Source organism: Bubalus kerabau, chromosome 13 (assembly GCF_029407905.1).
Source record: "Bubalus kerabau isolate K-KA32 ecotype Philippines breed swamp buffalo chromosome 13, PCC_UOA_SB_1v2, whole genome shotgun sequence".
NCBI classification, from domain to species: Eukaryota; Metazoa; Chordata; class Mammalia; order Artiodactyla; family Bovidae; genus Bubalus; species Bubalus kerabau.
In genome coordinates this window covers 64,669,765-64,684,061 of record NC_073636.1, presented here as the reverse complement: position 1 = coordinate 64,684,061, position 14,297 = coordinate 64,669,765, and the positions used below count along the sequence as shown (strand labels likewise).

Genomic DNA, 14,297 nt, shown 5'->3' with positions numbered 1-14,297 from the left:
AGATCTCCGGGTGGGGGGAACTATTCTTTGCATATTTCATGAAAACCCTATTTTATTGTTATCTGAACATGTCTGAGTTGACTTGATAAATTGTCATGTTTGTGTTCTGATGGAAGGATGGGTCACCTCTGTAATTTCTGTATAATACTTTACCTTTTTTTTGTTGTTGTTAGGCTATTTATTTGACTGCTACCTTAAAATACAGGCCGTAAAAATGCCAGCTTGTTTGGACTTAGAAGATGACCTGGACAAATGATAAAAATTAAGAAAAACATTTTGGTGAGTGAAAACTTATATGAGAGTAAATATGGCTCAACTTAGTTCCTACCAATGGAATGACACTACCAAAGTTATATAGTGAAATTCTCTTAAAATGCCTTCTGTTTCTCTGAGATTAAGACCTTGATCTTGCTCTATTTTTATTCTCTCTGTGAATCCACAGACCTCCCAAGAGGCACATGATAACACTTAAATGCATTTTAAATACCTGGTCTCTTCCAGCATTCCACCAAACCCAGCATAACTCACTGAGGCCTAGTGTTCTACCAGGCTTCCCGGGTGGCTCAGACGGTAAAGAATCTGCCTGCAGTTCAGGAGATCCAGGTTTGATCCTTGGGTAGGGAAGATCCTCTGGAGAAGGGAATGGCTACCCACTCCAGTATTCTTGCCTGGAAAAATCCCATGAACAGAGGCGCCTGGTAGACTACAGTCCATGAGGTTGCAAAGAATAGAACACGACTGAGCGACTTAACACTTTAGTGTTCTACCAGTTTTGTAAGTTATACTTGGATTTAACTCAATCCAGGTTAGACTTAGACTTATTAGACTTAATTAGAAACTGACTAGACTTATTAGAAATTGAAAACTGATGGCTGGTGGGCCATATGCAGCTACAGTGTGTTTCATTTGGCCCATAGGGTATATTCCAGAAATATAAATCTGTTCTTAAATTTGGAGATTTTACTCAACATATGGATTTTGTGCTTAGTCGCTCAGTTGTGTCCCACTCTGCGACCCCATGGACTGTAGCCTGTCACGCTCCTCTGTTCATGGGGATTCTTTAGGCAAGAATGCTGCTGCTGCTAAGTCACTTCAGTCGTGTCCGACTCGGTGTGACCCCATAGATGGCAGCCCACCAGGCTCCCCCATCCCTGGGATTCTCCAGGCAAGAACACTGGAGTGGGTTGCCATTTCCTTCTCCAATGTGTGAAAGTGAAAAGTGAAAATGAAGTTGCTCAGTCATGTTCGACTCTTGGCGACCCCATGGACCGCAGCCTACCAGGCTCCTCCGCCCATGGGATTTTCCAGGCAAGAGTACTGGAGTGGGGTGCCATTGCCTTCTCCTTAGGCAAGAATACTGGAGCGGATTGTCATGCCCTCCTTCAGGGGATTTTCCCAACCCAGGGATCGTACCCAGGTCTCCCACATTGGAGGCAGATTCTTTACCGTCTGAGCCACCAGTCTTTTCTTAAAATTCAGAATGTTAGTCCTGTGCCTGCGCAACTCCTTCCATCCCTCCAGAAAGAAAGTAATAAAGTGGAGCAAAGTAGCAAGTGCCTAGCATAGATGGGTATTCGAGTTTCCCATTGCTCAAACCATTCATACGTATATGCAAATACATTTGATATTCAACATTCTTCCCTTATTTTACACACCTGAAGCCTGTAGGTATATGAATTTGTGATTTCTGAGGTGTATAATAGTGTCTTATCTTTTTACTCAGATGGCAGATAATCTGAATAGTCTGTGACAATCTTTTAACGATTATTCACATATAAATCTGAATATGTATAAATACGTATATTTATATCTGAAAAGACTCTTACAAGTAGCTAAATATATGTAATATATGTGATACGTAAATTTATATTTTTATAAATATGTATTCAAATATATATATATTTAAAACCTACTGTGATTTGGAAGATATTCATAAATAAGCTATTTCACATTTCCTATGTCTGGCGGAGTTTTACTGTGAAACAGTACTGTGTTTGTGGTATGCTTGCTTTTCCCTTTTAAAAAAAAATTTTTTTTTAACTCTTTATTATGATCAATTTCAAATATATGTAAATTATAGTACAGATAAAAATACAGTGAACACCCATATACCCATCATCTATAATTAGCCATTATTAACATTTTGTTAGGTGGGTCAGTGGTAAAAGAATCCGCCTTCAAAGTCGAGTTTGATCCCTGGGTCAGGAAGATGCCCTGGAGAAGGAAATAGCAACCCACATCCGTATTCTTGCCTGGGAAATCCCATGAACAGAGGAGTATCTGGTGGGCTACAGTCCATGGGGTCACAAACTCAGATATGACTTAGCAACTAAACAACAACATTTGGTTAATCTGGTTTTTTTTTTCCTGAATTATTTTAAAGTAAACTATAGACATGGTGACATTTTACCTCTAAATGCTTCAGTATGCGTCTCGTGGGACTTCCCCAGGGGTCAGTGATTAAGACTCTGGACTTCCATTGCAGGGTTTGGTCCTTGGTCGGGAACTAAGATCCCGTGTGCCACGTGGCATGGCCTAAAAAAATAAATGCTTATTATCTCTTAAGAGATAGTAAGCACATTGTCCTTTATAACAACAGCACCATTATTATCACACCTAACAAAGTTAGTAGCTGACTTCTTGTCTGCCAGTAGAGAGTTTTCCAAATCTGGATGCACAGCCTACATACCATGACCAAGCAGGGATTTGTTTGTTTGGTTTCTTTTCTTTGACTTTTGCAGGGAAGTTTTGCTGGGGATCTTAGTTCCCTGACCAAGACTAAGGATCAAAACCGTGCCCCATGCAGTAGAAGCCTGGAGCCCTAACTAGTGGACCCCCAGGGAATTCCCAGGCAGCAGCTTTTAAACCCTTAGAATATTTTTTAGTTTTATTTATTTACCTTTAAAGTTCCTTGATATCAGTAAAATGTAGAGAGTGATTGACTAAGGGCAGTGGTATTTATAAAGGATTTTCTGAATGCTGTTTTTTCCTAACCATTCAAATTATACTATTCCCTTGTAACACTGATGGTGCTAGAAAAGCTTATAATTGCCAGACCATAAGGCACTCTGCTCAAATGTAAATTGTTTTTTCATATTTACAACAGAGAAATTTTCCCCCTTAAGGTTGCTTAGGTTAGTTTTTGAAAAGCCTTTGCTCTTGAAGTTTACTGACTATTTAAAACAGAACCGTTAATTTTTAAAAGTTGATTTCTTTTTTCCTATTTGTGCAGGAAATATAATCATAGTACAGCATATGTAGCTTTCCTTTTTCCTAATGACTTATAGCATATTTGGAAAATAGGAAAATTTACCAGCAATCTTGCCAACCTAGTACAATCACTATTTGTATTTTAGTTGATTTATTTTCAGTCCTTTTTTCTTAATCATCTTTAAAAAAAAAAAAACCCATAGTTGTAATTATGCTTTATGTAAGGAATTTTTTTTAGTTAGAAGATTTATGTGAGGTTCTTTGCCATTCTTGCTTAACACACATTGATAAAAATTGATGTTTATTCATTCACTTTTGGATTAAGAATGTGATCATTAGTCCCAGAGATAATGGAGGAAATGGCCACGTGGTGTGGTCTTTAATATTTGTGTTCTTTGGTAGGCAACATAACTGAAAATAGCAGAAAATTTGAGTTCTCTAAACCTAAAAGTTAAAAAGTAATTTGGTTCTGTCCTAGACATAGTTCTTTGCCTCTGTAAACATGTGGTAACCAGTTGTTTTCCTTTTGCAAAAGTATTTCTTTTTTCTTTTTTTTTCTTTCAAAACTTTTTCTTTTTTTTTTTTTGTTTCTGAATCATTATTTTTAGCTATGCCACTATCAATAACCCTTTAAAAGTTATTTTAAATGGTCCTTGTGAAAGACTTTGGAATTTTAGGTAGTTGTACAGATGCTCTTAGTTAGGTCAAGTTGTCCTTTGCAGGTTGAAGAGGAGGACTTTAGAAACCTTGGTTGCTCTGAAGCATTTGTTAGGACAGGAGTAAGCAGAGTCTTGTGGTCAGCCTGAGTCTTGCTCTGTGGGGGTCAACCAAAGGCTTATATGAATTCACTCTTAGAAGATACCTATTTTAGTTTCTTGTGATCTCTTGTTCCTTTCTGCCTATATTCTAGGCTAACAAAATAAAAGGAATTTTAGGTAAAACTGGTAAGTTTTTATTTCTAGTATCTTTAAGAACTTATAGAATATCTTAATTAAAATAGTTTATCCTCTCTAATTTTTAATTTACTTTATAGTATTTTGTTATTACTTGTCAAATAAATGAGTTTTCATAGAACTATATATTGTTGATTGTGTAAGTATGTGTTGTAATACTTTTTTGTATCTTCTGTTTTGAAAGGTTTTTTTATTGTCCACTTGACATATGCTTCTGGAATAATATTCACCATGGTTTTGAATGACCTTCCAAACTTAGAAGACATCTATACTTCCTTGTGTTCATCAACAGTAGAAGACTCAGAGATGGATTTTGACTCTGGACTAGAAGATGATGACTCAAAAAGTGATAGTATTTTGGAGGATTCCACAATCTTTGTGGCCTTCAAAGGAAATATAGATGATAAAGACTTCAAATGGAAATTGGACACAATATTGGAGAATGTGCCCAATTTGTTACACATGGGTAATTTGCTTAATTATTTTTCCTTTTGTTACTGTTTTTGAATTGCCCTTCTGTGGTTATCTTGAGTTTTACAAAGTACAACTGTGCTGTATTAGGTTGAAAGGCTGATTTTAATTGCAAAGTTGGAATTTTAGGATTTTTTTTTTCATAGAAATGCTGTTGTATTTTTTTAAGTACATGGAGTGACTGAATATAAAGCATTGCTTAGCATTGTAATCCTTAAATTATCTGTTCTAATGGATAGGAGCAGGCTTCCCAGGTGGCTCAGTAGTAAAGAATCCAGCTGCAATGCAGGAGGTGCAAGAGACACAGGTTCAATCCCTGGGTCGGCTAGATCCAGCCCCTGGAGAAGGAAATGGCAATCCATTTCAGTATTCTTGCCTGGGAAATCCCATGGACAGAGGAGCCTGGCAAGCTACAGTCCATGGGGTCACAAAAGAGTTGGGACGTGACTGAGTGACTAAACAACAACAAAAATGGATGGGAGTAATTCTCCAGACCCAAATTTATTTATTGTTTTTAGCTCTCTGGTCTTTAGTTTCCTTTCCTATAAAATGACTGGCTCTTTGAGGCCACTTAAAGCTTACAAAAATCTTTTACTCCATGGCTTTTTTGGCTTTACTTAAAATGTATTTGAAATTTGTTGTCTTAAATTTTAGATCAGAGGTTAACTGATAGCCTACTGGATCCAGTGTGCAGCCATGTGTTACATATTTTAGTTTTTCTGATTATTTTTTTGTTTGTTTATTTGTTTTCTGGTGTTTGAATTTTATTGCCAGTGCTTCAAGAAATAGATATTTTACATTAAAATTCAGATTTTGGATTTGTCTTTATACAGGAAAGGTCTAATAACATTGAACTCTCCTATCCCAGGTGGTGCTAAGTAGCAGCTGCCGCTGAAGACATACCTTCCCCTCACCATAGTCCCATCTGGCCTCTTCACACATTTAGATAGCCTATAGTGGTCTTACAGGAATTTGTGCTTGTCGACTTTGGTTTATATGTTCTCCATCTTTTCTGGTTAGCACAATTATTTAATCCCTTCAGACATAGTGCAAAGCCTAGATTTTATCCTTTTATCACAAATCTTAAGTGCTAACCAACTTTTTTAGGTTTTGAGGTCTTATTCTTTAGAATTAATGTCAGGAGGAGAGCTTTTTTATTTTTTTTCAATGGCTCTTTTTTAAAAAAAACTGTTGTTTCGGGCTTCTTTCTAGTTATGGATTATTTAATACATTATTAGAGAATTTTATGGTGAAAGTTGTAATTGCCACCATAATCATGTTATGATATATCATATTTTAAGGGCTTGCTGGGTCTGATTGTTCATTGTTCTTAATTATCCACATTTTTTCTTATTTTTAAATAGCTGAATTAGTTTATTAATGGGTTTTAAATACATTAGTAAACTCAGACATGGGTATCAGTTATATTCTTGGTCCAAAAACTATTTTAAGTTAGATGTTCTCAAATATGATGAAAGTTAAGAAAAAAAAATTTTTTTTGATAAAATATAGCAGTGTTATAGTTAAATTTTTTTCTGTAGGCTTATCACAAGTAGCTAACATCAAAAGCAAGTTTAATGTTTATCTGGGCCACATAGGTATAAGATTCCAGTACTGTTCAGACTGAGAAGAAGCCCTGCAGCATTTGTCCTCTGTGGTAGCAGAATGTCAAGCTCCCTGCCTTTTGCTATTTGGATGTATAAGTGTCATGGAAAGGAAAATGGCCTGAAAATCAGAGCTGGATTTTAATGCCATTTTAGTGATAGGTAGCTACTGGATTCTGGGTAAATCTCTTAGATTTTCTGGGCTTCAGTTTCCTCCCCTATAAAATACATTTGGACTGAATCACGCATAATCCTTCCTAAATTTCCTGGATTATATATCTCAGTGCTCTTAGCCAGTGGTCTCTTTTTTTCTATATTAGAGCAAGTGGACTCCATGTCTGGATAAACTGATAATGTATAATGGTTTTGGAGGTAGAAGGGGCTTTTAGGTAACATGTAGACACTTTCCCCTATCCATGTAAATTTCTTATTTTGAGGACATATATGCCTAAATGACCATTTTCTCAATACTTGAATGTATAATTGAATAGAGGCTACAAAAGATTTGATGTAGCTGAGTTTAGAACAAAAGGGAAAATTATTTTGTCTGGGATTGTTGGGGAAAAAATGTTTTTTTATTATTATCTAACTGGACCTCGGATTTGCTTTCCATCTGTAAACTGTAATTACAAACAACATTACCTCCTCAATTAGTTTAACTTTTGCATTATAATTTAAAAACATCTTCGAAGTTTGCATTGACTTTTCAGGTTTGCTGAAATGTAATGTTTTCTTATCCTAACTGAAATATAGTTGTGAGATTTATGTTGCTTTTCTCCTCAGTTTGGTGTGCTTCAGTGGAAATTCTACTATTGTTTAAAATAGAAAAAGATTAAAAATCAGAGACATAAAGAATCAAGACTTAAGCCTTCCTTAAACTGAAGCATTTACAGGACATTGGAAGAAGTGTTTGCTCCCTATATCTCTGAATATGTTTCACAGAGATGCTCGGTGAAAATTTAAATATGAGTACTAAAAGTTCAACTTTTTCATTTGAAGAAGTATAATTGCTTAACATTTTATAAGTGAATCTACTATCTTCCTTTTCAGTGCTCTTTCTTTAAACAAGTTTAGTGAATTGTAGCTGCATATTCCCTAATATCCTACAGTTGGCATATCTGTCAGTTGAATTTTTATAGAATTTCACTTAAAATTAGAAACTTAAATTTTCTTAGCTTTTCAGTTCACATACATTAAACTGAGTCTAGAAGTAGACCTTATTCTAGTAATTTAAACTTATCTCTCCCTTCTCTCATATGATCCTTATTCCATCTTACTGCTTTCCATCTATTAAGTGCCTATGGTATGTCAGGTGCTATGCTAGATTTTTGGCATATTATTATATAATTTAGCACTCACAGTCTCATGAAGTAGTTTTTTCATAGTTTTAGAGAAGAGAAAGGTAAGTTTCAGAAATGTTAAATAACTTGTTCATGATTTCCCAGGTGCTAAGTGGTAAAGCTGGGATTAAATTTAAGGTTTAATACCAAAGCTTAAGCTCTCTCAGCTACTCCATACTGGTATTCTACCTTGTTCTTTTACTTCCTTGTTGTTGTTCATTCCATGTCTTCTGATGGCTAAAACATTACTAATATTATTCTCTTCCTTTCATGACCAAGAATCCAGCAAGCTAAAGGTACAGAAGGTGGAGCCTTGGAATAGCGTGCGTGTGACATTCAATATCCCCCGGGAAGCAGCGGAGCGGCTTCGGATCCTGGCTCAGAGCAACAACCAGCAGCTTCGGGATCTGGGAATTCTCTCCGTTCAGATTGAAGGTACATGTCTGGTTCCAGATTATAGGAATACTAGAATATAGCATGATTTATAGCATGTGCCGCTTTGTCTGTTCCTCTTAAGTTGAATTCACAATGCCAGGTAACTCACAGAAAGCTAACCAAAATGATCACAGGGATCATAGCCTTGTCGTGGTGAAGAAGGGACTTGCATAGCTCAATGAAGCTATGACAAAATGTGGTCCACTGGAGAAAGGAATGGCAAACCACTCCAGTATTTTTGCCTTAAGAACCCCAAGAACAGTATGAAAAGGCAAAAATATGATACCGGAAGGTGAGCTTCCCAGGTCAGTAGGTGTCCAATGTGCTACTGGGGAAAAGCAGAGAAATAGCTCCAGAAAGAGAGCTGGGCCAAAGTGGAAACATTGCTCAATTGTGTATGTGTCTGGTGGTGAAAGTAAAGTCTGATGCTGTAAAGAACAATATTGCATTAGGAACCTTGAATGTTAGGTCCGTGAATCAAGGTAAATTGGATATGGTCAAGCAAGAGATGGCAAGAGTAAATATCAACATTTTAGGAATCAGTGAAGTAAAATGGACAGGAATGGGCAAATTTAATTCACATGACCATTATATCTACTACTGTGGGCAAGTATCCCTTAGAAGAAATGGAGTAGCCCTCATAGTCAACAAGAGTCTGAAATGCAGTACTCAGATGCAGTCTCAAAAACAACAGAATGATCTCTGTTCATTTCCAAGCAAACCATTTAACATCACAGTATTCCAAGTCTATTCCCCAACCACTAATGCTGAAGAAGCTGAAGTTGACTGATTCTATGAAGACCTACAAGACCTTCTAGAACTAATACCAAAAAAAGATGTTCTTTTCATCTTAGGAGAGTGAAATGCAAAAATAGGATGTCAGGAGATATCTAGGATAACAGGCAAGTTTGGCCTTGGAGTACAAAATGAAGCAAGGCAAAAGCTAACAGAGTTTTGTCAAGAGAACACACTGGTCACAGCAAACACCCTCTTCCAACAACACAAGAGATGACTCTACACATGGACGTCACCAGGTATCAGATTGATTATATTCTTTACAGCCAAAGATGGAGTAGCTCTCTATAGTCAGCAAAAACAAGACCTGGAACTGACTGTGGCTCGGATTATCAGATCCTTATTGCAAAATTCAGGCTTAAATTGAAGAAAGTAGGGAAAACCACTAGGCCATTCAGTTATGATCTAAATCAAATCCCTTATGATGATACAGTAGAGGTGATGAATAGATTAAGGGATTAGATCTGATAGACAGAGTGCCTGAAGAACTATGGACCGAGGTTGTCACATTGTATACAGGAGGCAGTAACCAAAACCATCCCAAAGAAAAAGAAATGCAAGAAGGCTAAGTAGTTGTCTGAGGAGGCCTTACAGATAGCTGGGAAAAGAAGAGAAGCAAAAGGCAAGGAAGAAAGGAAAAGTATACCCAGCTGAATGCAGAGTTCCAGAGAATAGGAAGGAGAGATAAGACCTTCATATGTGAACAATGTACAAAAATAGAAGAAAACAATAGAATGGGGAAGACTAGAGATCCGTTCAAGAAAGTTGGAGAAACCAAAGGAACATTTCATGCAAAGATGGGCACAATAAAGGACTGAAATGGTAAGGACCTAACAGAAGCAGAAGATATTAAGAAGAGGTGGCAAGAATACACAGAAGACCTGTATAAAAAGGTCTTAATGTCCCAGATAACCACAATGGTGTGATCACTTACCTAGAACCATACGTCCCAAAGTGTGAAATCAAGTGGGCCTTAGGAAGCATTTCTACAAACAAACCTAGTGGAGGTGATGGAATTCCAGCTGAGCTATTTCAAATCCTAAGAGATGAAGCTGTTAAAGTGCTGCACTCAATATGTCAGCAAATTTGGAAAACTCGGCAGTGGCCACAGGACGGAAAAGGTCAGTTTTCATTCTAGTCCCAAAGAAGGGCAATGCCAAAGAATGTTCAAACTACCATACAATTGCACTCATTTCACATGATAGCAAGGAAATGCTCAAAATCCTTCAAACTAGGCTTCAGCAGTACATGAACCGAGAACTTCCAGATGTACAAGCTTGACTTAGAAAAACACAGGGCAACTCGAGATCAAATTGCCAACATGTGTTGGGTCATAGAGAAAGTAAGGGAATTCCAGAAGAACATCTACTTCTGCTTCATTGACTACTTTAAAGCCTTTGACTGTGTGGATAACAACAAACTGTGGAAAATCCTTAAAAAGATGAGATTATACCAGACCACCTTACCTGCCTCCTGAGAAACCTATATGCAGGTCAAGAAGCAACAGTCAGAACCGGACATGGAACAACAAACCAGTTCAAAATTGAAAGACGATTCCTCGAGGCTATATATTGTCACCCTATTTTTTTGACTTATATACAGAGTACGTCATGAAAAATGCCAAGCTGAATGAAGCTCAAACTGAAATCGAGATTGCTGGGAGAAATATCAACAACCTCAGATATGCAGATGATACCACTCTAATGCCAGAAAGCTAAGAGGAAGTAAAGAGCCTCTTGATGAAGGTGAAAGAGAAGAGTGAAAAAGCTGGCTTAAAACTCAACACTGAAAAAACTAAGATCATGGCATCTGGTCCCATCACTTCATGGCAAATAGTTGGGGGAAAAGTGGAAACAGTGACAGATTGTGTTTTCTTGGGCTCCAGAATCACCATGGATGGTGACTGCAGGTACAAAATTAAGATATTTGCTTCTTGGAAGGAAAGCTATGACAGACCTAGACAGCGTATTAAAAGAGACATCACTTTGCCAACAAAGGTCCGTCTAGTCAAAGCTATAGTTTTTCCAGTAGTCATGTATGGATGTGAGAGTTGGTCCATAAAGAAGACTGAGTGCTGAAGAATTGATGCTTTTCAACTGTGGTGCTGGAGAAGACTCTTGAGAGTCCCTTGGATAGCAAGGAGATCAAACCAGTCAATCCTAAAGGACGTTAGTCCTGAATATTCATTGGAAGGACTGATGCTGAAGCTAAAGCTCTAATACTCTGGCCACCTGATGCGAAGAGCCAACTGATTGGAAAGGGTCCTGATGCTGGGAAAGTTTGAAGGCAAAAGGAGAAGAGGGGGGCAAAGGATAAGATGGTTGGATGGCATCATGACTCAGTGGACATGAGTTTGAGCAAAGTCAGATAGTGAAGGACAGCGAAGTCTGGTGTGCTGCAGTTCATGGGGTCACAAAGAGTCAAATATGACAGCGACTGAACAACAAGTTACTCGTGTCACCTGTGCTTCACATTGTAGCACTTTAGTATAAAAAGGAGTTGAGGCTCTGGTTGGGTCCTGATGCTTCAGCATTCATAGCCTCAGACTCCATTCCCTTAGATTGATTTTGGCTATCAGTCTGTCCAACTTTGGTTTTACTGGCACCCTAACCAAGGACGGATTTGTCTTTTAAACAATATCTAATTTCAGGGCTTCCCTAGCAGTCCAGTGGTAAAGACTTTGCCTCCAATGCAGAGGGTGTAGGTTTGATCCGTGGTCAGGAAGCTAAGACCCCATATACCTCGAGGCCAAAAGCCAAAACTTCAAGTAGAAACAATATTGTAACAAATTCGATAAAGACTTGAGAAATGGTCCACATTAAAAAACAAACAAACAAACCCTTAAAAAAATACCTAATTTCATCTGCTTCCTTTCACCCAATATGCCTGATTTAGTATTTATTTTTTATTTATCTAACAGAGGCCCTGAACAGTCCTTTTGTAGTAGTATTCATTTGCAGATGTTTTTGTCAGCATGATCTTTTAAAAATGAAAATACGGTACACACACACCTTAAAACCATGCTATGACTGGCCATTATTTGCAGAATAATGTCCAAACTCTGTATTGTGACCTTGGGCTTTGCATAGTCTGACCTTTACATTTCTCATCTAGTCTTATCTTGTCCAGCTCTCCTCCCTCTCCTTGCTGTCTGTTCTAGCCTCTTCAGCATTCTTTTGGTTCCTTGAATATACATTTCTTCTTCCTGTCACAGGTCTTTTGCATTGATGTCTCCTCTGTATGGATATCCCTACCATTCCCTTTTCCATTAGTTATATACCCAGCCTTCAAGTATCAGCTTAGATCTTAAGGATGTGTTTTCTGAACTCCTTGACTGAATCAGAATCTTTTTTCACATGCTCTTGCAAAAGTCTGGTTTTCCTCAGCTCTGATCATTTCTTACACTTCGACTAGAGCAGTTATTTTGATGATTGTTTTGTTCCCCCATGGACTCCAGGCTCCAGTAGGGGCAGAAACCGTATCTTGTTTTGCTCACTGTTACATCTTTACTTGCCTGTGCATGTTAAGTTCTTTAATAAACATATGCTGAATAAAAGTAAAGGAAGCACATATATAATAGCACTAGTTTGCTTTGGCTCTTGGAGTACATGATAAGCAAAATATGGGCTTTGCCTTTATGAACTCAGAAGGAGCTCATGACCTTGATGAGGGAGATAAACCTGAGAGAGGTAACTCCCAAGTATGAGGAAGCACAGAAGCGTCTGTCTTTTGGTGCCCAACATACTAAAACCTTCTTTCCCCCTCCTGCGTTGGTGCAAACAGGGTGGCAACCAGTGAGTGATTCCAGCCTTCTCTTGCCCTCGTCAGCCAAGCACTTCTGACCCTGTGCTTGCATAGGACCCAAAAGTTCCACAAAACCTCAGTAACTGAAAGGTCAACATTTTATGTTTAGGAGTGAGACACATTTTGTGCAGTTAAGATTATAGGTTATTGTGCCCCAGAAGGAGCAATAACAACAAACAGATTGTTAAGAGATTGATTGAGAAATGAGGTGAATTCCATAATTTGATAAATAAGAGACCAGTGGCTTAAACAATAACCAGTTTGTTTTGATTGTCCAAAAGGATTCAGAAAAGTAAAATTAATTCACTGCAATCTATTAAATATAGGATGAACTTTTGGGAAGTGTAGAAGTCAAACAGCTATTGTTAGTAACACCATATAGGTTGTTTATGTTTTATAAGCACATCAACATACATTTTTTTATAAGACACATATAAGCAGTTTCTTAAAAACCCTAAACATTTTATAGTCTATGTTACCTATTTACCTGAATTATAAGGGCTTTGTGGTAGTGTTTTCCAGTGGAGAAAGGAAACACCTTTCTCCACTAAGAGCAGAGTGTGTTCACTCTTCTCTTTTTTTTTAAACCACAAATAAGATCTTTTGTTTGTCACCATTAAAAGTCTGCATTTTAAACAGGTTCTTGGACTGTTGGCTTGTATCCATTAGCTTGTTCAGCTTTAGCAGCTGTCTCATCCCAGCAGCTTTTCCAGAACTACTGCCTTCACCAAGTAGCTCCGTGAGTTTTCCCACTTCAAACTGGGGCTTCTTCAGCATTTTTACTTTTCTAACGAAGACATCATGGAGTGGAAAAATAGGTTGGCGAGCTTTTTCTCTGTCTTTTCCAGGGCTGTCTGGAATCAATTTATTGACATCCTCCTCCAAATCATTTGTCTGTACCTCTCAGGTCATGATTTCCATCATCTTCTTGTGAATCTGGCACACCTGCTGGTGCTGGGCATAAGAGGTCTTCCTAATCTGATTGTTGCATTTTTTAGTAAAACACACACGAGAACAGATGAAGCACGTTGATATCAACGTGCACTTCAGTCATGGTCTGCCATTTTTTGACCATTGAGCACATTTTGTCACAGGTAAGATCCATACCATGGAAATCTCAGGCAGGTTTTGCCCTGAACATCCTCTGTAATTAGCCTGAATTGTCTAAAGGCAGCTTCATCATTCTGCAGATCAGCAAGATTCATTTCAAAAACACAACCCTTGAGGCCATCAGATGTGATTTTGTTTCCTTGAGTTCTTGTGGTCAGTGCTTTCCTACTGTTCCTTGTATTGAACATAGCTGGTGCTTTCACATCATACCAATCTTTCTTAGAAAATGGGTCAACCACTTTCTTCTTGGCTCCCTTTCTGCCTCCTTTCGTAAGGCGCTTATTCTTGCCGACCGTCTTGGTGACGTTCAGAAAGCCAAAAGGGCAGACGCATAGCTTACTTGAGAACTTCGGTGAGCAGGGCAGAATGCGCTGTCTGTGTGACCCCAAGTTTCTTCTCTTAATCATTCCTATTTCCTACAGGTCTTCAAAAGACTAAGACTCCTGTTTATTCCTGTAGCCATAATTTAAATGGAAATACCAGCATGGAAGCAAAATAGATAACATATAAGAAATTATGAAATTTACATGTGGCAGTGATTATCATACTACAGAAAAGAGTTTTTTTTTTTTAAC

The 14,297-nt window shown here is 37.8% G+C and overlaps 1 protein-coding gene and 1 pseudogene across 10 annotated transcripts in view; one reads left to right on the top strand and one right to left on the bottom strand.

Annotated features, from left to right (window-relative positions):
* The window catches only part of NCOA6 (nuclear receptor coactivator 6), a 96,452-nt gene that overhangs the window by 35,380 nt on the left and 46,775 nt on the right, over window positions 1-14,297 (top strand). For 8 of the 10 annotated variants that reach the window (XM_055544836.1, XM_055544835.1, XM_055544834.1 and 5 more), the window contains 3 exons: window positions 174-279; window positions 4,348-4,629; window positions 7,858-8,013. In XM_055544836.1, the coding sequence (XP_055400811.1) occupies window positions 4,395-4,629; window positions 7,858-8,013 (391 nt within the window). In that variant the 5' untranslated portion in view covers window positions 174-279; window positions 4,348-4,394. The remainder of the gene's footprint in view (window positions 1-173; window positions 280-4,347; window positions 4,630-7,857; window positions 8,014-14,297) is intronic. The other 2 variants (XM_055544832.1, XM_055544831.1) reach the window with 1 other exon arrangement.
* Window positions 13,244-14,129, bottom strand: LOC129626147 (40S ribosomal protein S3a-like; annotated as a pseudogene).